Raw genomic sequence first — 24,985 nt, 5'->3', positions numbered from 1 at the left:
GGAGAGGAGCAGGATATAAAAACAGAGTGATGGAAATTTACTCAACTCTGGTTTCTTGGTATGTTTCGTGTCCCCCAGGCAAGTCGGAGGTGGAGGAATGGTCAGATATGTACACTGTGACTAGTCAGCTGATGCTGAAGGTGCGCAAGGAGGATGATGGGGTCCCAGTGATCTGTCAGGTGGAGCATCCCGCTGTCACCGGAAACTTGCAGACGCAACGATATCTAGAAGTACAGTGTGAGTACCTGTTTAGGCCATTTGAACTGCTATAACAAAATATCACAGATTGAGTAGCTTATAAACAACAGAAATTTATTTCTCCCAGTTCTGGAGGCTGGGAAATTCAAGATCAGGGCACCTGCGTTGTCATGTTCTAGTGAAAGCTCTTTTCCTGGTATATATTTGGCACCTTCTCGCTGTGTCGTCACATGGGGAAAGGGGCTAGAGAGCTCTCTGGAACCTCTGTTATAAGGCACTAATCCTAATCATGAGGCCCACATCCTCATGACCTGAGCGACCCCCAAAGGCCACACCGTCTAGTGCCATCACATAGGGCATTAGGGTTTCAACATAGGAATTTGGGAGAACGCAAACATTCAGACCACAGCAAGACCCAAGCATTTGATTCTGAGGGTATAGAGTAGCAGTTGCTTAAAATCACTTCAGAAGCCATTTATTGGATACATATGTTTTTATATAGTATAGATAGAATTTTTATTTTGTGTCTTGGTAGAAAAATAAGCAAAGGATTGTTTTACTGAAACATTGTCATATTGTAGAGTACCAATAAGGATTTCGAAAATTTTAGATTTAACCTAAATTTAAAACTTTAAAGTGATTCCAGTCGGCTCTAGTACATGACTTAATTGAATTTTGTGAATATTGACTGTAATGATTTCTATGTCAATTTCAAAATTTAGGGCAACCCCCCCCTTATTTACCCCATCGTAAGTACTGATGTTTTTATAGAAGAGATTTTATTCCCATTTTGCATCAGCATTTTGTTTTATATTGCACGTTCTCTTCCATTTTTAGCTTAAATTATAACTGACTTTAAAAGTGGATCAGTGCCAGAGTCTCAATGGCTTCATCAATAAAAACTGTACTGTGGTGAGTGAGCTTATCTCCTCACTGTACCCTGTGGACTAAAGATGTTCTCCTCCTCTCCTCTTCTGGGCTCTCCTACTTGTGAAAAAAACATATCTGTTTTCTGCACAAAACCATCCTGCACCAAGGTTGTGGCTGAGAAGCCACTTCTCTCGTTTTATCAAAAAGGCCTTGGTAACTTGGCCTCTGAAAAGTACGCACAGTGAAAATATTACAAGAGTTTGGTTGGATGGCAACGATTGGGCATCTGATAAAGGAAAAGCATTACCCTCTATGAGTTCTTCTGTTATTTCCTAGGACTGCCATAATAGATTACCACAAACTTGGTGGCTTAAAACAACAGATATTTATCCTCTTACAATTCTGGGACAGAAGTCTGAATTCATGGTGTTGGACGAACCCCCTCTAAAGGCCCGAGGAGAGGGCCCTTCCTTGCCTCTTCTGGCTCCTGGTGGCTCTCGGCCCTCCTCGGCTTACGGCCACATCACTCCATTCTTTGTTGACATCTTCACTTGGCCTTTTCCTCTTCCGTGTGTGTTTCTCACAAGGACACCTGTCATTGGATGTAGGGCCCACTCAGATAATCCAGAATGTTCTTATTTCAAGATCCTTAACGTAGTTACATAAGCAAAGATCCCTTTGCAAATGAGGTCACAGTCACAGGTTCCAGGGGTTAGAAAGTGAGCATATCTTTGGGGGAGCGGGGGTCACCATTCAACTTACTACAGTCTTTGTCGTGTGTTTAAATTGAGTAAAACGGGATAGCGAAAGTTATAAAAAGTTGCTTCTAAGAGACCATCATCCCATTCCATCCTTTTCTTACTCTGTGAGCTTGGCTCAATTTAACATTACATAATGCAGGTTTTTCTTGTTAATTCATTTCATCTACTTCATTATGTAGCTTCATTATGGGCATCGTGCTTATAATTTTCATATCACTAAAACTATTGTGGTGTAATGTCCCTATAATGGGAAAACATAAATGATCAGATATTATCTAAATTGGCAGATAGTAGATTTCTTTTGACTTTGTTAATATGTAATTCATTTAAGCAAACTTAATATCCATTAACTTCCCTTGTAGGGGCCCATTAGCTTTCACAATACATTAGCTCCTTTGTGAGACCTGAGTAGATATTCACCCAGTTCCCACCCCTAAACTCTTTCAGTAGCTTCTTAGAGTATCTTCTTAGTAGAATATAGCCCCACCCACATACAACATTACACTCACTCCCAAATGCAAAATTTCAAGCATTATACCTCCTACTCCATGGAAGATTTGATAATGATCTTTAAGAGCCTTATCTTTCATATTCAGTAGATTCAAGTGAGATTTGTCCCTTTAAGAAAAGGAATAAAGTAACCATATCTAAATCTATTTTACTTCAATCTTACAAAGTACTGTTAGCCCTTAACTAAAGGAAAATGAGTCTAATGCCTTCCAAAAATGAAGACAAACCTAATGATCATTTTTAACTGACTTGGCAGCTTTTTATGGGAAGACTCTGTTCTCTTACAAACATTTTAATCTTGATACTCCATTTTTTAAGAACGTATGTAAGAAAAAAAGTATTTTTGCGAAAAGGAAGGTTAAGAATCGCAAAGCATTATATTAAAGCTGGATGGAATTTAAAATCTGGTTTGGCATCTTCAGTAAGACCCTCTGTGCTCAAGAAAGTCTCCTGATGGTTCACTACTCTCCATTCCTACCGTGTTTCCTAAAAAATAAGATCTTGCCAGACAATCAGCTCTAATGCGTCTTTTGGAGCAAACATTAATATAAGATCCGGTCTTACATTAATTTTTGCTCCAAAAGACCATTAGAGCTGATTATCCGGCTAGGTCTTATTTTCGGGGAAACACAGTAGATCACTGCTGAGAACTTTACAGTCAGCCAGGAATTCCTTAAGCAGCTTCTTCAAACACAACTGGAATTCTCTACATCATTACCTACCAGCTTTATGTTTCTTGAACATGGGCAGCTATGCAATGACAAAAAGCTTCATGCCTGAGATGCCGAAGGCACTCCATCATTGAAGTCATTGATTGGCCAGTGGTTCAACTCCATTCTCCCCAAAGAGGCCTCTCTCTGCAGACAAGCCTCACCATGTCTTGATGGCCAGGAGAAAAGAAGACATACTTTAATGCATGAGATTCAGTAGCCAATCTGCATGGATGTTGAATTATCTTGGATACCCTGTGAGGAGTAACATTAGACCCTTACTTATTAATTACCTCAAACCCTTGGAGTCAGCAGTTCTCAACATTTTTGGGATCATTGGCCCCTTTAAAAATCCCTTGCTAGCTATGGAATAGCTTAAGAAAATCACACATTCACCACATTTTGCTTCCAATTTAAGAAGTCTGTTGACCCTACAGAGTTTACTTAACTTCAGTTATCGGAGGGCCACTTTCCTAAGTTTTACCCCATCAACGGGTTATCTCTATTCTTGCCCTATTTAGAATTTACATTTAAGTCACTTTATTGCTTTAGCCTACCCAAGACCTAGGTAAAAATGCCCATAAAATTATGAGTTTTATTTTCTATATGTATTATATCTAATAAGCATTCAAATTATTATACAACTGTTATTTTAAAATGTTCTTTCTTTGCGACCTCAAAAGATTTCTTATATTATCAGTGATAAATATTAGCTCATCCCCAGGACATACTGAGCTCATCCATGGACCTCAGACTAAGAATTGCTCTACTCTGGGTGAATAAGATTACCCTGCAGGGAAATCTAAATGGATAGGATTGGTATTAAGTGTATTTATTTGGTTCAGACTGGCCCATTTTGCTACCTGAAGGCTTATAGAAACCTCTCTCTACCTCATCTAAGAGGAATGGATGTTTACCAGGATATGAACAGGGATAAATGACACAAAATAGATTTGAATTCTTTATAAATTATCTCCTCCTAAAAAAATACTGTTTTTTAAAAAATGAAATGAAATAATGAAAACTTACATTGTATGCCATTAAGTATCTGACTTTAACTATGACAGGAGAAGAAGGAGGGGTACAATGAAGGTAGTGCTACCATATTGCATAGAAGACAAGGCTTGAGCTATGGCTTGGAATTGCTTTTGTCTTGTGGATTTAAGTCCTAATTAATTGAACACAGAATTTTTCAGTGTTTGTTTGTTAGGACTCTTATTTGTGGTACCAGGAGAAATTGTTGTGCCCAATTATGTGAAAAATCAGCCAGATGTGTATGCTGTCATATTTTTAATAATCCTTAAGTTTTTGGTGAGTACAGATATTAATTGTGTAGTATGCATTGAAGTGATTAACATCAATGTAATTTATCATCTGGAGATTTCTGAACATAAATAAATGAGTTGTTTTGTTCAGGAAGGTGTTGACCCCTTCAGAATTAGTGAATTAAAGTTCCCCCTCCCTCCTTTTCATTATAAATATGAAAGGCACCACAATCAGCCAAGTGTTCAGTTATTTGATTTTCTGGGGCATTAGCTGCTCTTGTTTGTGACATTTCCCTGTTGGGTGCTCGTTTGCAAGCTCATTAATAAGGTTTTCTCATAGGAACGTTGCTGGGAGTGAAGAACATACAGTAGGGCTCTTAGCTTTCTAGCTTTCATTCTGAGATTAGGCAAGAATGCAGCAGCAGCACGCAGTTAAATGTTTAAAACAGAAAATAATTATGCTCGTGAGCTGGAATTCAAAGCTCTCTTGCCTTAGCTGTTAGGCAGAGAACAGTTTTGCTTTTGAATGTTCTGAGCTATATGACCCTCGATTCTTTCTGTGCATTTTTTCTTCCGAATGTCGGGGTACACAGTGTTGCTCGAATTTACAACATGGTTGATTATAGCAGAGCATGATACAGCTGTAGCCCTGTAGTAGAGCTTTAGATCTGAGGGAACATACTCTTGTCATATAAAAAGCCTGTTTAAACGAGAACAGTTCACTCTGCGTTAAAAGAAAACTGTCTAAATAGCATCAAGGTGGCAACACATAGCGACATAAGCTGGGAATTCAAAGAAAAGCTGTGACGCTCAGTGTGAAATTCAGATTGCTGTGCAAAGGGGGGAAAGCCTTACTCTGGACTGAGGTGAATCTGAAGCTCTTCAATTACTGCTGTGTGTCTTTTGCTTTCCCCCATCATAGCTTTGCTCTTTAAAGTGTTTTTGCAGAACTGATTTTGCGAGGGTTGTGTATGTGTGCGTATTTGTAAAAAAAAAAAAAAATTAAAAAAAATTAAGAGATGAGGTTTCAAAGGGAGCATGAAAACAAAGACTCTAGAAATGGGTATTTGAATGCCTTCCCTGCTCTGATTATCATCTGACAGTTAATCATGCACGTGGGCATCATTTTCAAAATTAGTTTTATTGACTTGATGTAGTCAGGTATTTTGTAAATCCATATTCCTGTTCATCCAAGGTCTAGAGAAGGCTAGCATTTTTCTTTCATTCCCTCAACTGGGGGGAAATTGGGCATTGAGGAGATGATCAAAACCTGTTCTTTATCTGAGCCAAAATAAATGTTTCTCTGGTATCGATAGTGCCCTGCAGTGAAGGAGGGAGAAAAACCTGGAAATTGGAAAGTCTTTCCTGTTTGGAGTGGAGCATAAGACATAGCTTCCAAGAGCTCGTCTGCTCCCCCATCAATTCTGTTCTTAGGTCATGCTCTTCAAAGCATAATAGCTGGAATTTTAAGATTTGGCTGTTTCCCTGTGATCCCCAGTGTCTCTTTCCCCTCACCCCACACATAATATACTTCCTCCCACTCCCCCTTTTATTTTTTAAAGCAATGAATTGCGTTTCAGGGAAGTTATTTCAGTATTTATTTTTCCTCATGAGAAATAAGGCGTGGAGACCCCTGATTCAAACTAATCTTTTCACCTGTCATTTTTTGTGTTAACACAGAGTTGTAGTGGAATACAAGTTCCTGATATTATTAACTCGATAGATTGTTAGTGGCGCATTCTGCGGTGCCAGAGCAAGCAGGAGGCCGAGTAACCAATATTCAAAATACAAAGAGTAAATATTTAGCCAGATACATTGTGAGCAAGACTTGAATGATGATTAAGGAAGAGAGCCTTTGCCTCATCTCTGACTTCTAAAGGCGCACCCTGTAGAAAGAGGCCTCTTTCTACTGTCTTCCTATATTTTATTGTCTGACCTAGTGTATTTGTGAAAGATGTGTCTCTGTTGCTGTGGACATTGAATACTTACACAGTGAAACCAGCCTTCTAATGTTCATTCTTCACTTAATGGTTCTCAAGGTCAAATTTTGATTCTGTGAAAGGTTAAATGATTGTGAAGTGGGCATCTAAAAATCTAAAGAGAATGGTCAAACAAAATCCTTTATGATTTCCCTTAAGATGCCAACTTGAGATACACCAGAAATGCTAAATAGATGTGTAGTGAAGTGGAAGTATGTAAATCAGAACACCTGAGCTAAACTTCACATTTTGGAAGCTGGATTGACCTTCCAAAACGAAAATACAATTAATTATATTTTGTGATGAGGGCTGTTAAAATAATTAAACAAGTAGGCCAGCAGACTGAGGTGGCTCTAATGGTAGTCTACATAAGCAAACCAAAACTAAAGTCAAAGCACTGCACGAAAATGAAACTTAAGTACAACCAATCACAATCAACTAGGTGTTCCCAAATAAGGCAGCTGATTAAGCTATAGGAATCTAATAATTTCCTTGCTTTGCTTCCTTATCTTCTCTATTAAAAAAAAAAAAAAAATCTGTCCCCTAGCGCCTACTAGTGGAGCACTTTGAGTTTTGCACTGCCTGATTCAAATTGGTGTATGCTTAAATAAACTCTTGAATATTGTAATGTGCCTTGTTTATCTTAACAGGAATAAGATGGATTCATGGTCTGATTTTTTTTTTAATCAGCAGAGCTATCAGTAGAAATGCATACCCCAACATTTCTGTATTTTCTCATTCATTCATTTAGCAAATAAGTATTGAATGCCTACTGTCGGCCAGACATTAGCACTGTTCTAGCCACCAGGGTTCAAAAAAAACCCCAAAGCTTTTTTTTTTACAGAGCTAACATTCTTATGCAGAAAATCTTTTTTCTTTACAATAAATGTTTTTATTAATCACAAATTTGACACCACTTTAGGGATTTGAAGTGTTGGGTTTCGTGCTGAAAAAAATGGAATGTTATCCACAAACCATCGGTGAGCACCAAACACAGAGGCACAAGTTATGCTACTATGATCAAATTATGGCAATAAAAAAGTGTCTTTTGCATTTAAAAGAGTAGTAGCATTCAGGGCATATCTTCTAGGAGCACCACCATAGTTTAACCATACGTCTTGGAGAGTTTAATGGAAGTTCATCCGAGTGCAGATTTACAGAATCGGCAGCATCCTCCAGCCACAGGTGTCAGCACCTTGCGCTCTGCTGGAGCCGCCTGCAGCCAAGCCAGCTACCAGCCGTGGAGAAGGCATTGACATGAAGAAGATGGATCAGAGCTGCAGCCATGGGGCCATAGCCGTGCACTCACCCATCCTGGCCCTATCCTGCGCCCCTGCCACCCACCGCAGGACAGCCCGAAGTGGGCGATGGCTCCAGTGGTGACCCAGAAAATCTTGCCATAAGGATTTTCTTGCCCAGTGTTCTCTTCAAATTTTGAAGAGTTCTCATAAGATATGGAGGAGTGCTCTGTGAGGTGCACTCCATTAAAAAAAAACACTGGAAACCAGTTCAGGCCACAAAATGACAAAACAGAATTTGATTCTGTAGGGTAAACAGTAATTTCAGTATCGACAAAACTACTTACAAGTTGCTACAGGAGGAAATTGCATTCTCCTGGGGTAATGTGGCACATGCTCTTTGGTTCCACATCAGCCCCACCAGATTTGACTCATCCCACTCATAATAGCTCAGTCTTCCTCAAGAAGTGCAGTTGAAGTGCTCCAGTTCATACAACAGATGTAACAGCAGTGGTCCTTCACCTTGCAAACAAACACGTGGTAGTGAAAATCATTCATGAATATATCATGACAATAGAAAGCAAACCTTTTGCAAGGTATTCTCTTTAACTCCTCTGAGAGCTTAGTGTGACTTGTTCTCTAACCAGTCGCAGTCACCTTGGATTACTAGCCGTTTCCCTCCTGCAGTGCAAAGCTGTCCTCTCCCCCATTTTGGCAGCCATTTGTAGGGGTTGATTCTTGCTTTGAACTCAAATAGCCCCTAACACTCACCAAATCTCAGCTCAGTCTTTGCGTTGTCACAGTCCCCCAAACTGCAGCACTCCTCCATGATTGACAAAGACTCTTCAGTCAATGCGTCCCCACGGAATGCACAGGCACAGACTCAAACCCTCTCCCAGCCGTGCTGATATGTCTGGACCCTTGAGTTTTTGATACATTGCCCCTGAAGGCCCTGAAACAGCCCGTGCTCCACAGGCATCCAATCCCACTCTAATTTGTGTTTCAGAATATTGGATGAAATCTAAGTAAGGAAGAGCCTGCGTCCCAAATGCAGTTGCAGGAGCAGATTTGCACTGAAGCACTTGGGCCTGGTTGCAGTCAGTATGTCAAAGAACGTTTGAGGCCCACACTCCTTAGATTTCTCAGGAAGAGGGAACGTGTCAGGAACCCCTGAGATAATAGGTCTGCTGAGATATCAGGGAGGCCTTTCCACTTGGCCTCAGTCCTCTCCGGTACATGAGAACGATGCCATCCCAGGCAAAAGGAAACTGCAGAATTCCTTTTTTAAATACAAAATTTTGAAGACCTGATTCATGAGGGTTGTACTCTAGAGAGAAGGTGACTATGACTTTTTGTTACCTAGGAAAGTGAAGTACAGGTTATAGAGTCTTGAATTTCATCTTTGAAAAGATCGTAGAACGTGGTGGGTGCAAGGTCAGACTGGCATGAAATCAATTGTAATCTGCCAGCAAGCCATTCTAACCTCTTTAAGGGTTTCCTTTTATATACATATAGTTTCCTTTTATAGCCAGAGCAAAGTACATTTAAATAAATTCTCATCAAATCAGAATGTCTTTCTAATACTCTCTTTTTAATTGGTTGCTACTGTAGTGTGACCTAGAGCCTCCCGGTATTTAACCCTCTGTGCACCTTTGACTAATGAATGAATTTCGTCTGCTATAGCAGTCTTGCTAAGTGTCTTACGGAGTTTTTAAAAAAATGACAGTGTATTAGGAAAACCTCATATTCCTTGACCTAATTGATTGGCTGTTGGTGATGCCATCTCTGTAACTGTAATGTTCCCTAAGTGCACAGGCCTAACTATTTTTTTTATTTTTATATAGCAGTTCCATTTTATAATGACATTAAGCCATTCTGAGAGCTACATTTCTGGACAGTTATTGCACTTGGGTAGAAAGTGTCATCTGGCTTTTAGCCTTGTGCCTTACAACACCAACTGAGGCGTAAAATGATCACCTAGAAAATGTACTGAGCCTTACCTCATTACTTAAAAATAAATCTTGGAGTCTGGTTCTGTTTCAGAAAAGATTTGGTGGGTTATAACATTTGATTTATGAACATAATTAAAATATAAGTGATGAGCTCTGGGCTATTCAGTCAGCCATCTGCAGTGTTCAGTATTTTGACATTCTCATATTATAGTCAGGATCTTCCTGGGAAATTGGAACATCCCCGAGTTCTCGAGGTGCCACAGTGGAATCCCAGAGCTTCCAGTCCACCTGTTGAGAATACCTAAGTTGCTCTTCCAGGGCAAAGGACAGGGAACAGGATTTGTTTGTAAGTTTCCTTCAACCAGGGAGGGATCTTGGCACATAGACTTTCTGTGTGGTTCCTAGGCTGGGAGTGAAGGTAGCTCAGCTGCCCCATGGTCTGATAATATGCCTATAAATACTGCATGTGTCAACAGAGGAGGACATTTTTCTGTGTAATGCAAGCAAGATTAATGTTTAGCTTTTTCACCCAGCTATTAAGGTAACTGTGGCAGCTCTACCCATAAGTAGATGGTAGATGTTTCTCCAGAAATCTAAAGAGTAAATTAGGAAAAATCTCTTATCAAAATCGAAGGTTCATTTTCTATATCTTAGTATATGATTTGTTTAAACATAAATTCCGTGTATAGCAAATCCTTAGCTTGTTCTTCCTAATTTATGTGAGTAATTGACAACTGGTAAACAGCCATTAGTAACATAAAAAAGCATTTAACTAAAACAAACTCAGTGGTACTGAAAAGGCAGAATAGATTAAATTTTCAACATCCTCTTTATTAATGGACGTTGAGCATGTAAAGCGCTTAGTGCACTGTGCTGAAAAATATACCCTTTCTGTTTGCTTGTAAATTACACAAGGGGGGAAAAAGGGGGCCTTCTACATAGGCCAGCAAGCATTCTGCTTCTCCTTAATTAATGGGCGGAAGTCAGCAGTGCATGGAAAATGTAGCACTCCCGTGAATCAGAGATTAACCTATAAGCAAATGTTACATTTCAGCCCAAATTTGGGGCTTTAAATTTAGCCTCACCCTAAATGGTTCATGGACAAGAATGACAGAGGGTCCCTAACCAGGAACTTCATAAGTGATGCGTTTTCTGAGTATGAACAAGGAAGCAGGTCTTTTGTCTGTGTTGTTTTTTTTTGTTTTGTTTTTGGTATGTGTTATACCACTAAAAATAATGGACCCACGTATGTCACCCAGTGGTTGTATTTAGTCTCAGAGACAGTCTGCAGCTCTTCCACCCAGCGGTCAGTGTTCATTCAAGACTGTTTATTCCTGGATTTCTCTTTCTTTAATGACTACCTTCCCAGCCCAGTCATAAGTATCTGGAAACCACTAGGCCATCTTCCTCTTAAACATTTCCTTTGCCAGCAAGTCTAAGAAAAGAACCGTGTTACTTACATGGGTCATTTGGAGCTTCAGGCCTGTTAACTTGAGTTCTCCGGCAAGTGACTTAGCTTTTCAGAAAGCGTTACCAACTCATTGTGTGTACTGTAGATGGCTAGACAAGAAGGCTCTCTTCAAAGCTTTTGAATGCCACCTAATTTTCAAAGATATAAGAGAAAGATCTCTGGTAGGAAGGAAGACTAACAGAGTGTCTCTGGAAAGCAGCCAGCCAGCCCTAGAGAGGACTCCCTGTGCAGCTTACTTAGCTGAGTCCACGTTGAGATGGGTTGAGCCCTGCCATATTTCTATTTTCTCCCGTATTCCATAGGATGAATGTTAATGAACTAACCACTGCTTGTGAAAGGCCAAGGGGCTGTTGTTTAGGTGGTGTGATTGTCTGAGAAAGTAAAGTTATGGAAATTGTTCTGACCTTTCAGCCAACTGATGTCTTGCCCTCTCACATTTATTACTCTTGAGTACACTTCCAAAAATATGCATTTACAGAGCCACAGAATTAAATGAGAAAATGGTTTAGGGATTAATAAATAGCCTGTTAGTTCAGAATAGAGTAAAAACCTCCCAGTTTCATCCAGGTTTTCTTGGTAGATGTATTTGTATGTGTATTTAATTCTGATCTCTTCCACTTCCCTCCCTACTCCCTGCACCTCCCATCATTCATCTCTCGTACCCATACCCCCACGAACTCAACACAGTTTTTAAGTAGCTAGTAGAAGTAAGAATACTCGTGTCACCTGCCTAAGTAATTCACTGCATTTGAAAGCTATACTTGGTTTTTAATAATAGATTGCTACTGGGAAATGTGGTTTTGAATCAGAAATTCCTTCCAGCATCCATGTCATGGGGCTGTCTCTCCTTAGGTGTATCGCTGCTTCATTCTCAGTACCAGTGTTCTCGTCCCTAAAACTGGGGTTATCCCACCAGTTACAGTTCCTACATGGTAGGCTCTCAGTAGACTGCCAGTGCCCTTCCTTCTTACATGTTTGCATTGAGAAGTCAAACAGTTTAATTAGGGGCCACCAAAATCTCTCATTTCTTTATTTTTAAAGCTATTTGAGTAGAAGTCAGAAGTGTCGCCTTTCCCATTTGAAAACGAGCATAGAAGAAGCAAACTTATTAATATGCAGTGTCACAACATATTGTCACATAGTAATATATGATATATGATAAAATGTATCAATTCTGAGCACCGCAAATATCTGTGGCTTCACCTCAGCATGAAGGCAAATGAGTTTCCTTTAGCTTGAGTGAGTTTGGAGATAAACTTCAATGTAACAAAATGTATTTCACAGGAAATGTTTGATGTGGCGCAGTTGGCTTATGAATCTCTTATCTATTCGCAGTTCACGCCTTAGAGTTATTAGTCAATTTAATTTGAGCAAATGCCAGGATTACTAACTAATTAGAAGGATGTTACTGAAGACATAAGGATGGGGAGAGAGTGAGCGCTAGTAGTATGGGGTTTGTGGCAGCCTGCAAGTCTGATTTTGCCTGATGATATCATTTGCTAAACATACTTTTGTTGTTGTCATACAGATAAGCCTCAAGTGCATATTCAGATGACTTACCCTCTACAAGGCCTAACCCGGGAAGGGGACGCGCTTGAGTTAACATGTGAAGCCATCGGGAAGCCCCAGTAAGTTCTGAAGGCCAAGGTTAGCAGAGGGTCACGAGCAGTAAATGTCACAACACAGAGATGTGCATTCACAGCTCATTGGCCTGTCACCTGTCTCCTGCTGTAAAGGATGGAATATTTTTCAGGAAATAAAAGAATATTCAGTGAAAAGGGGGATTCTTAATCGTGGGATGGAGGAAAAATGAAATACCAGCTAAGACTGAAATCTTAGCGAATTCTATTTTCTTATTAACATAGTTGTCAGAACTATTTTCTCTCTCACACACACAAAATACTAATAAATTGTTGGTGTGCCCACAATCTAATTATATACATGCTACTTCCTGTGGTAATATCTAAGCTGCTGGAAAGATGGTTTTTAGACATAAATTTAGCTGCTGTGCTTAGTGCCAGCTGAAGGCAAATGAATTTACCCTGTCTTTGATTTTGCTTCTCCTTCCCTCAAAGAAAAGTGACTCCTAGCAATATTTTTGTTAGTGAGAAATGGTTCAGGACTTTTCTCAAGGAATGTATGTATGTATAAGAGAAACTGATGAACACTCTTACTGAAAAGTGTAAGGAAGCTACTTTACTTGCCGCTGCTAAGTAAATGAAAGTGAATTAGAGAAACGACCTGTATCATCGCAGATACAGCACAAAAGCCATGTACCCCTTTAGGTATTAGTCAGCTTAGTTTGGGGAGAAGGAGGGAATCTTTCATCCTTTTAGCAGAAGGAAGATTGGTTTTAACTTCCTCTGGGAATAAACAATCCATGGCACCATAAAATGGTACAGAAGCTCAGTGTTGGGGTTAGCACTCGAACTTCTAGTGGTTGGTCCCCAACAAAAAAACAGCAGTGAGCTCCCTCTGCTGTCCCTGTGGTATGATCCCCACCCCGCTCAGAGTTTTGCTAACCAGCATGATGGTCACAGTTTTCATATAAGGAACTCACAGCATCTTAACAAAGCTACCCCAAAAGCTTTGGAAAGAATTCTGCCCATTGTATCTGAGGACTGTTCTATGACAAGAGACCAGAGAGCCAAAGGGAGCCTGGCTGCAGTGGGCTCTCTTCTCACTTCAGCCCTCCATATTTTGTTTACTTCATGGACTAGAATTTGCTTCTCTATGTACCAACCATTTGGAGTTTTAAAGATGACCTCTAGCAAGTAGGAGATGGTCTTGGTCTGTTTTGCTTTTCCTCTGGTCTTCCAAAGTTACTGGTTTTAAATGCTTCAAGCTTTGGCAGAGTGACCATACTGCAGAAGACTCAGATCTTTTTTTTTTTTTTTGACTATTTTAATTATGCCCTAGTTAGCAGCCTACCTTACCTCCAAAACAATTCTGTGAACCAAAAAAAACTCTCACGGGTCTCTTGCCACTTGCGGTACCTCCATTAACCACATTTATAGAATATGGCTTGCTAGCCTATATTTTGTTTCTCTGTTTTTCTTCTCTTGAAGAAGGTACTGTGTTCAATTGAATGTGCCAATGGGGACAGAAAATTACATGTTTCCCTCGGGACATTTATGCCAGAGAGGGTATTTGTTTGTTCCTCTCAAATAGGAACGGGTGTATGGTTGTATAAGCAAGCACGCATGACCCTGCTGCTATCCCTTCTAGCACATTACCTATTTATTTTCTCAAGAAATTGCATACAATAAAAATGGTAATTTAACTTGCCATTAAGTGTCGTGAATATTCTCAGTACTTACCCCACTGATTGTTTCAGCTGTCAAACAGCAGGACGTTAGGTCTGATTGCCAGGCAGACCCATTTGCCATTGCCTGCAAGGAGGACATATGCAGTACTAATTTTTAAATAATTTACTGCGTTGTGATGACAAACCCACATGTAATTAAAGAAAAATTGTAACTTCACATCCCATTTGAAAATTGGAATGCTGCTTGACAGGGCTAACTTGAGGATCCGTTCACCATTAAGCGTGGTCTTTTGTCACATCACTGCCCCTAGCGGTAGCGATGGGAACTGACAGGAAGTTACCTCTGCTGGAATCTGCGTTGCCCTTCCTTCAAAGTGCAAGTTTTCAGGCACCGTGCTAAATGTGGCCTTGATTTCATAGGAGGTTGAGGAAGCCACCTTGAAAAATGGAAGTCTTAAAGTCAGTGCATTTGAAAGATATTTTGTGTGTGTGCAATTTTGGCTCCTGAGCATCTTGGGAAATTTGCTTTTTCTTGATGGATACAAATGTCATGTTTAAATCACTAAAACAAACTTGTCTCTGAGCAAGGGCCTCAGAGACTAGGACCTGTGGAGTCCATGTGGAGACACACTCCACAGTAATTGACTGGGGAGAGTTCCCTCCAGCTGTGGAACCTGCAGGTGTGCATGGCGGGCAGGAGGGGGATGGTGTGTGGGCCCTGCAGAGCCTGTATCGGAAGGCATTTTGCCAAGGAACACGTAGATGAGGTGGACTGGGACAGCAGAGGGGGCGGTGGCATCTTGAGTTGGAGGAGGGCAGGTTATGAGTAGGGGTTAAGGGCCGAAGTGATTGTGTGTGTTTCCAGAATGAGAAGAGGTGTGTTTTTCAAACAGCAGAGGCTAAAGGAAAGTGCAGTTCAGATGTAAAAGTCCATTCCTTTTTGTGAAATGTTCTATGACAAGAGACCAGAGAGCCAAAGCGTTCTTAGAATCCATTTAAACATCACAAGTGTCTTCTAAGCAAGTATCTTGGTATGTTAGTAAGCATCAGATGAATGCATGTATCACTAGCCAAGAAGTTGGTTTTTTTCCCCTTGATTAATGAGATGATTAACAATGGGTGAGCTCCGTCCTGTCTGAATTGGTGTGAAACCACACAGCAGGGCATAAAAATTGGGCACATTGGTTTATCTGCTGATCTGTTGAAGATGAGCTGGAAATGAGACTCCTGCTCGTGGTCTGTTGAAAGTTTTTTAATACCTGATAATTTTTTTAAAAAAATTATATTCCAAACGAGATTTTTGGAGACTTCACAGTTGCAATTCTGTGAACTTAAAATATCTCCAGTAGGTCCTCTTTAATTGTGAGAGCCTGCGTGTGATTCATTTACTGCGTGGGTGAGAAGTTTGATGCAGACATCTTAGCGGGAAATAATAATGTAACCTGTCTTTCTCCCTTCTCCTCTGCAGGCCTGTGATGGTAACTTGGGTGAGAGTCGATGATGAAATGCCTCAGCACGCTGTACTGTCTGGGCCCAACCTGTTCATCAATAACCTGAACAAAACAGATAATGGTACATACCGCTGTGAAGCTTCAAACATTGTGGGGAAAGCTCATTCGGATTATATGCTGTATGTATACGGTACGTGAGAAGATAAAACACTCTTCTATTAGACTCATTTACATGTAATTGCTACTTATAATTCACTCCCAAAGCTTTTGGTCAAGTTGAAAACCAAAATCCCGTTTATTTCCTTCAAGAACTTAAAGAAGTCTGGCCTGAGGTGGACCCCAGTGTCTCCACTAGGAGGGTAGTGGCTTTTCTTCTCTCCCTCTGCTCATGGGGATTTCCCATTAGATCACAGTCTCTGGTCATGCTGCGTAGGAAAGCTGTGTCCTCAGGCACAAACTATGGAGATTATGTTAGAAATAATGACTGCAAAATTCAGCCTTACCAATTAATGGCTTTTCAGCTCAGAAAGTTTATTCCCGGTGGTATTTTCCTGTGATACCTGGGCGAGCCTTTCTCCTGCTTTGATGAGCAGAACTATCCTATTTTCAGCATGAAGCTATTACATTACAGAAGATGTTGCAAGCCAGTAAATACTTTGACAAAAATATAAGGTCCTTGGTAGTTACATTAGTGACCTATAGCTACTGCTTTAGACACAAATGTGGGTTTTTTTTTTTTATTTGTCTGTTTTCTTAATATCTTTTTACAGAATTGTTAAAGCATATTATGAATTTCATTCTCTAGTCAACAAATAATTACCAAGCATCTACTGTGTGTCAGGCATTTTAATCTTATTTCCCATTTATATTTTATTGTCAATTTTGTGCATGGTGAATATTCTCTATTTATTGAGGAGTGCACTGCCTCTCTACTCTTATGATGACAAATTGAGTCTCTTCTGATCAATTGAAGTCCCTTGGTTATTTTTATACCAGGAAAAATAGTCATGAACTGACATAACACAGAATGAGTAACCATAGGCATGAAAATTTCAGTGTCTTGTAAATATATGACTATGTGAGTGCATTTCCTTCTTCATGTTAGCAGGGTAAATAATCCCAGTATAAGTGCATGTGATATATACACACATAAACATACACATGGAATTTTTACACCATAATGTCCTAGGACCTGGCCACTTTCCTTAGGAAGAAAATAGGAACAGAAGTATTTTAATGAAACAGAAGCATACTTTACACCATATCTACATGGATATTAAAATATAATCTGTAGCCTATACCTGAGTTGTTGTTTTTTTCCTTAGCACGTTGCAAAATTAGAGGATCACATCTAATCACCTTATTTGTAGACTTTGAGGTATATTTTCTTTGCACACTACCCATGCTGTCTGTGGTTTACACATAATAGCATTAATTTCCCCCAGTAGTTAAGGAGATCAAAGTGAAGAGAATGGCTTTTCCATGTAGGTGCTAGGGGGTGCCGCATGCCCCATTTTTAGTTGACAATCCACAGAGCTCCCTCTGTTCCTCAGCTTGTTCACAATCTGCTGATAGAGGAGAGTGGAAGGTAAATCCCTCCCTTTTGCTTCTACATCCATCTCTTCTGCTCTCTGTACATCAGGGTTAGATGTACAAGTCCCTACATTGCTGTTACCCAGGTTTACTGACATTCATCCAGCTCGTTTTATAAACTGCAGATTTTTAAAAACAGTGACAAATTTCCACCAGCCCATTATATGCTTCCTGGATTCAGAAGACTAAAGTATCTAGAAAAACAATGTTGATTTATTATACCTACTGTTCCTACATCTCAAGACAAGAAACATTTTGTGGATTTGATGGACAGCTATATTAGAATAATTTTGAATACTAGCTTATGGTTAGTATTTATGGAGTGCTCACTTCGTTCCACGCCTTAGGATGACTGTTTTACATGCACGATCACCTCTGATCTCCACAATAACATCATGAGGTAAGCATTACCATCATCCCATTTTACAATTGATGAAATGAAACTTAGGTCACATAACTTACCCAAGTTCACAAGATTATTCAATCAGAGCCAGGAGACCTTGACTCCAAAGTCCACAGAGAAATTTATATCTTTCTTTGTAGTTTTTTTTTGTTCTCACTGCTTTCCAATAGAAAAAATCTCTCTGATACATGATTGCCCTTTCGGAATTAACTCACTGGGCCAGAGTACATTACTTGAAAGCCAGGAAACATTAGAGACCCACCTGTTCCAGCTCCCTCCACACCTACACACTCACACGCGCACACGCACACGCACACGTCTCCCCAGTCTGAGACAGTGCTCTTATCCTTGACTAGGGATTTGCTGGATCCACAGTACATTACCTCCCTCCCAAGATCTGTGCTCCTAGCAGTACCTGGAATGGCAGGTTAGACTACTAACCCAAGGTGTTGCTAGCCTATTAATAAAATATTCTAGCAATTTGAGAAGATGGTGAATAAATTTTCTTTTCAAAGCTGATTTACTGTACTACTACAGTAATTTTCAGAGTGCTTTATGAACTAAGAGTTATCATGCCTTTACAATGTTTAATTTTCTGGAAGTAACTTCCATACTTGGAGAATCTAGCTGGTTGGTGCCTGAGGCCCAGTTTGTTTTCTTCTTTTAGCTGCTATGTGTCAAACCCAGCTCATTAGCTCCAGTGCTGTAGTGTTTTAAATAGTGGCCTCGTATGGCTCTTATTGCTAGAAATGATCTAAGCTGAGGTTTAACTGTTACTAGAACCTGTTTCAGGTAGGTCACTTGAGCCTGATGTGAAGGACAACAGTGACTCCGGTAGTGACGAAAACAATTGTGTGATTTTTCACAAAAGGAAAGGAACTGGGGGCCTGTTTTCCGAAGGCTGTGTCCTCACTAGTGTGGTCCATTCCTTGTTCATAATCATATTTTCAAATCACCTGCAGTTCCTTGTTGGTTATATTGGGGACATCACATATTTTGTGCCAATACTTTTGCAGACAGGTACAGAAATAGCGTTCTAGTGTATCGGGGGACGTCTCCCAGGTACAGAGTTCCTTGTCAGTGATACATCCTGTAATTGAACCAGAACGGAAGAGCCACAGTAGCTGTCCACACACTGGGCAGCAGGCAGCTTTCTGGGGTACAGTTGAGTTGGGGAGTGGAGGGAACAGGAAGTCTTCAGTGCTTGGCTCAGGGGCCAGCATGCCTCGCTCACCTGCACCTGCACCTATATCTGCAGCAGGGTCCCAAGGAGCCGCAGGTCACAAAATACTTGCCCACCATGGCCTCCGTAAGACAGTGTCCAAGGAGCAAGACTGAACATACTGCCTGTTCTTCTAAAAAGGTAGTTTAAAATTACTAAGATGATGATTGCTACATCTTGGAGAACAATGAGGTTCGTTCGTTTGTTTATTTGTTTGTGAACAATTTGCTGTTGATTCTTCACTGTCAAATTTGTGGTGTTTTGTATGTGTGAAAGATTATCGATCAGTAGTAGGAGTCATTTTAAGTCGACCTTACAGGCAAGAACCAAGAGAATGTTTTCATAAACTTTCAGGAAGTTGTACCAAACCCAGTAAAGGTGCAGTATATAATTAAAGTTTTGATGTCTTAATTAGACAATCTGAGAGCTCACTTGGAGATAAAAGGACACCAGATGTGTCAGGGAGAAAAAATTGGCGTGCTTTAGATAAAATTTAAAATCAAAAGCCTTCAAATCATCTTATGCTCTATTATAGCAGAATGATCGCTTAGTTCAAAGTCTTGCTGACAATTTAACACATTCAGTTTGATCATTTGGGCTTAGAATCTTTTTTTTTCTCTTTCATATTTGCCCTTCCCTTTTCTCCCCAAATAATTTTTGAGAAGATAGAAGAATATACAGTTATCAAGCATCTGACAAAGGATTCCCTTTGGAAATTCCTGGCTTTGAGGGTCAAGCCTCATTTATGTTTAATTTTCTTGTTTACAAGATGGAAAACATTCTTTCAGTTTTATCATTGTTGTCCACTTAGGTCAAGCTTTTAACATGCAAAGGCAACTCACTTATTAATATTGATAAGTTGTAAAATTTTATTGTCTTTGAAAAAACAAAATCTCAGTATAGTTCTCTGGCTGGAACTTGATATTTAGTGGTGACATTCTCTCTTCTTTGTATAGAAGTCTACAAAGTGTAGAAGTAGTTTTACTTCCTGCTGGGATGTGCTGATGGAGAATAATGAAGCTAACAGTCACAAAGAGCAAGGAGCAGGAGCGTACTCATCCTTGGTGGATAGGAGCCCTTTAGAAAGAGCAGAGCCATTTCCTCCTTCCTCCCATCTGTAAAAGTGTAAAAGGAAACGACAACCATCGTACCCTCTTGGGTGCTGAGTTGGTTTAGCCTCACCTTTGAAATTGAATTGCGGTGAAGTGTGTCATAATCTTATTTTCCCCCCTTCTCTGCTTCACATCTCCTCATCCCTCATTCACTTCATTAATACAGAACTCTTTTCTTCTTTCTAAGCTTAGCTCTTCCAACTAAAGCTTTCGGATATAATTAGAATACATAAATCTTTGGGAAAAACTTTTGGTTTTAAAGGAGGAAATCATCAAACAAACATCTCAATGTTCTCATGCTTTTGTTTTGTCATTACTGATCATTGTTGTGTTCAGCATTGTGGGTTTGATTTTCCTTTTTTTTTTTATCCAGATCCCCCCACAACTATCCCTCCTCCCACAACAACCACCACCACCACCACCACCACCACCATCCTTACCATCATCACAGGTATGGTACCTTCATTACCATTGAAAATGTCCTGAATGTATATTGTCTTTCTGGTATGTATAAAAAGAAACCTAATAGTTCCCTTTAAATCCTTGGGATTTAATTGTTCCTTTATTTTGGAACGTCAAAGACATTCTTAGGTTGAATCTTGAGGACCTCAGAAAATCTTTAACATCCAAGCATTTAATAGTAGATCCAGTATTTTGCAGCTTACCTGTCAGAGAATTCTTGTTTACGCATCACAATCCAAAGCAAAATGCTAGGGAAAATGGCAGCCTGGCTTTTAGAGGACAGGCTGATGGCGTATGCTTAGCTGTGGTTGACGAAATGGTAAGTATTCTGGCTCTGATCTTCTCCTTGTTTTAATTTCATCTTAATCCATGTGAAGGAAAACGCACACCCTTTAACACGCCCATGTGGACCACACTCCTAAATACGTCGTCATCCTTCCTGCCCCAGCGAGTACCTGCTGATGGTATTCCTGCCTATTCATAGTGCCCGGGTCACAAGAGATCGGAGGGAGTCACTGTCTTTTCCATGCTGGGCACCCATGTACCCCTCGCTGCCCTCAGTTAAGTGTTAGAGGGATGGAGAAGCAGTCACAGCAGTTGTAACTCTGTGGCTTTATCTCTTTGGACTGTCTGAAACTCTTATTCATAATTCTCTGTCTCTTACTCTTACTGTCACTGAGAGAAGTATATCATCCATCCCCTTCCTGGTCTCCAGTGGCTCTCATATTACTTGATGTCACTTGTCTGAGAGCCTTGGCTTATCTTCTGCCTACCAAGGTAGGAAGGGTTATGGCCATACCATGTAAACTAAACATGCAGGATTTCCTTACGTAAGGTCTTCCCCATCCACTGTTTACAGATGCCTACCACAGAAACTAAAATTGTTCTATGAGGAAAAAAAAAATCTTTAAAAAATAACTTTTCTACATCGTCTGTTACGTGGTGAGACTGCAAGATCTCTCTGAGCCATGTGCCCTGGGGTCCAGTCCTATCACTGGACTTCCTTAAAAACACTGAACATTTTACTTATCATTCTTCATGTGTAAATCCTCTTTACCACCCTAGATATGCCATCATACTTTACGTTGACTTTCTGAACATTTTCAATTTTCACAGGATCAGTGAGATAGATAGGATGACAATTCAAAGTATTCAATGAAAGAGGAGGCCTCATCAGTTTATGAAATATAATAGATTGTCTAATCTGTCTAATCTCAGTTTTCTTCACCTTTCTAGCCACACAGTGAAACAAGGAGAACTTTAAATAAGCCACCAGTGAGGATTTTTCTGAATGTTGTTTATGAAAACATCAGTGTCTTAATGTAAAAATCTTCTGAAAATCCATCAATTGGTTTTTTGTGTCTCAGTCTAAACTCAGCTCCATGGAGGCTGCTTCCTAAATTCTTATCTGTGTGTATTTCTGCTTTACTTCTTGTTAATTCCTCTGCTTTTTAATTAAACTCACTTTGTCAGGGTAGTGAATAGATTCCTCTGACTTTCTGGACCATCGATAAGCACCGCGAACATGCCCCTTCCTAACGCTGATCGGCAGGGCAACCGCGCTATCACCTTTCCATCCTACAAACGAGGTTATTTCCCCATTGTGACGTCTTACCGCTCATCCAGGTTGCACACCAAATTAGGCTTGAGCTCTCGTTTCTAGGTTTTCATATGCTTCCTGTGAACTGCCCTGGGATGTCAGTGTAAATGACATCGTCCTGTTCTGCACCGCCCTGCCTACGTGAACCCTTTAAGAACACCCTGCAGTAGCCTGATTGGTCTTTGTAGAGTTGCCCAGATATGAGCTAGCCTTTATTACCTCTCGTTGTAGAAGGTTCCAGATAGAGCTAGCCAGCTTTACAGTTTAAAGCAGTCAAGGCCTCACTCACTCTGTACAGACACCACATTTCTCTTTAATATGCAAAACCACTTTTCATTTGTAGCTGGCCTCTCACTATCTTAGGCTTCTTTTTTTTTTTTTTTTAAAGACTTTTCTGAACACTCCCTGAACTCCTCCCCCCTCACAATCAATCTCAGCCAGTGGGTGGAGGCGCTTCAATTCCCAGCTCTTAATCCTTCACTCCAGACTACAGCTAATCTTACATCCTCAGACAGCTACAACTCACTGCTATCACAGTTCCTATTGCAGAGAGTCTGCTTAAGAGGAAATTTTAAAAACAAACTGCTATATTTCTGTCCACATCAAAGGTTCCTTTAATAGGGCCTCATCCTGGCTTCTCTCTCACTGCTCCTGGCCTCTCAGTTCAAGGTAATGTAAGATGATCTCATAGATGCACTTTAGCTTCCCGATGTTAGCAGTTGAACCCTCTCCACACACGAAATGCATTTGTGGTAATGAATTCCCAGATTCTCACCGGCACACCCAAGAGTAGTTAAACTAAAATTGCCACTGAAACAACATTATTGAATCTGTTGCCTTAATGGATGTGATCTTATAGGCTTACTGTGTCTTAACAAGCAGTCATATATATTTATCTTGCCCAGAAAGTACACTTGTGGAATTTAACATTTGCTCCTTTCTTCAAACAGATTAAAGGTTATGGAGCTGAATGATTCTGTGTCCCATTTTAAAGGTCCAGGCTATCCCCTAGATTTAGATTGGTTCCTAAAAAAACCTTCCAGACTGAATCTTGACAAATGGATAGCTAAATTAATTTCCACTCTTCTCTCTTGCACTATTTAGTATATTTCAGCCACTGTTAGCCTTAAAAGCTTCAACAGCTAAATCCAATGACAGTAACATAAAGCCTGAGCTTAAAAAAAAAAAAAAAAAAGAAGAAGAAGAAGAAGCAGCCCGCAGTCACATACTTCTTTTCTCCCAGTCAAATGCAATAACTGAAACCCATTCCCCAGGTCAGAGTTTCATTACACGAAAATGTACAAATACAATAGAAAAATATTTTTAAACTCAAAAGGTCATAGTTGATTTCTGATCCCTTTGAAAGGAGGTGTTCCATTGTTATCTTTTATCTTCTGTAACCAAGATAATCAAATTGTTCCGCTTGTTAGGAAGGCAGACTGTCATTGAGTTCCCAGTCACCCAACTCCCTCAAAGCAGCTTACAGCTGCATCCCGGAGACCTTTGAAAGAGAGGAAGTGTAAGTCCAGTCTGACTCGAGGCTGCCCACCCAGAATCACAGACTCGATGGATGGGAGGAGAAAGGCATGTCTGCCTTTTTTCCATCCTGCGTGGAGCAGGTCTCCTGCATGTGGAGGGTAGCTTCTTCCATAGCTTCATCTACTAAAGAACCTTTGCAGGCTCTAGAGTACTGAAAGGAATATTTGGTGTCAATTTGCCACATCAATATTGTTGTGGCTTTACAACCATATTAGGCCATTAATGTCATTAGAATCTCTTTCCAAATTTAAAAAAGACAGAACACATGAGGGATAGAATTGGTGTGGAAGCCATGCAGAGCCTCAATGTGATTTGCCATAAAAGTCTTTGGTGTCTCTGTTCTCTTTCACGTACATTGATATTCTGACCATTCATTTGTTTCAACTATTGCTATTGGCAGGCCCCCATTCTTTTTTTTTAATCACGTTAAATTATACATGTCGTTTCATTCATGAAAACATATGCTATAATTGGAAGAGCAAACTGCATAATTTAAATTGTCCCTGTAGTCTTCTGTTAAAATACAGGGATAGCCATCCCCTACTCAGGTAAGAATCCTTCATGCATGTTCCTCTCAGAAACCAGAATCAAAGAAAAACCTATTGCCATAGCGGGGGTGAGGATGTTTATTTTGTTTTATTTTGAACTTTCTTTGAAGTTTGCTGACTCTGTGTATTAGGTATACATAGAATTACCTGTTTCTGTGTTTGGTGATAGCTTCCTTCCCTGTCTGCCAGTTTGATCAAGCTTTTCCTTTAATCATCTTAGGAAAAGATTTTGTTTCCCTCCCTAGTTAATGTGGATATTGTATTGTTTCTGTCTGGTTGCTTCCTGAGTTAGATGCTTGCTGAGGAGCACCCAGAAAGCACTTAACACTTGCTCTAAACACCCTTAGCAGCTTAAATATAAAATTCAGGCTAAGAGAAGTTTAACCGGTAGGTCACGCTATACATCTGACTGTCATAAATTAAAAAATTAAAATCACCTTAGAATAAGAAATGAATAGCTATAGGGCCAAATTCAGAAACACATTTATCCTTTCATAAGAATGAAGTAGGTCATTTCTAAATGAGTTTTTCTCTTTTTTGAAGTATATATTCAATTAAATATTTTGTGTTTCATGGAAAAGAAAACGGCAAGGTTTTTATTGTTCTCTAAGGACTCAAAACCCCAATATACCTTGGAGAAAGCGAGTCCCACCCTGAGGCTCACCTTATTATTTTGACTTTCACAGTCTAATATCATAAGCTTTTTTGTGTGTGTAATGTGGATCAGATCATATAAATAAAGAAGATGATTACAGCCCTTATCCTTCAGTAATATTTGTAGAATATGCCAAATTGGGGAAACGCAACACCATAGCACATGTTTTCAGTTTCTT

General features: G+C 39.9%; 1 protein-coding gene across 6 annotated transcripts in view; it reads left to right on the top strand.

The window, feature by feature from the left end:
* CADM1 (cell adhesion molecule 1) overlaps nucleotides 1-24,985 on the top strand; it is a 323,545-nt gene that overhangs the window by 269,033 nt on the left and 29,527 nt on the right. For 3 of the 6 annotated variants that reach the window (XM_081061892.1, XM_081061889.1, XM_081061890.1), the window contains exons 4-7: nucleotides 13-237; nucleotides 12,483-12,582; nucleotides 15,691-15,863; nucleotides 20,377-20,454. In XM_081061892.1, the coding sequence (XP_080918018.1) occupies nucleotides 13-237; nucleotides 12,483-12,582; nucleotides 15,691-15,863; nucleotides 20,377-20,454 (576 nt within the window). The remainder of the gene's footprint in view (nucleotides 1-12; nucleotides 238-12,482; nucleotides 12,583-15,690; nucleotides 15,864-20,376; nucleotides 20,455-24,985) is intronic. The other 3 variants (XM_081061894.1, XM_081061893.1, XM_081061891.1) reach the window with 1 other exon arrangement.

Source organism: Rhinolophus hipposideros (genome assembly GCF_964194185.1).
Source record: "Rhinolophus hipposideros genome assembly, chromosome: 10".
In the NCBI taxonomy this organism is placed as follows: domain Eukaryota; kingdom Metazoa; phylum Chordata; class Mammalia; order Chiroptera; family Rhinolophidae; genus Rhinolophus; species Rhinolophus hipposideros.
The sequence above is the reverse complement of the archived record's forward strand: the minus strand, read 5'-3'. Positions and strand labels throughout refer to the sequence as shown.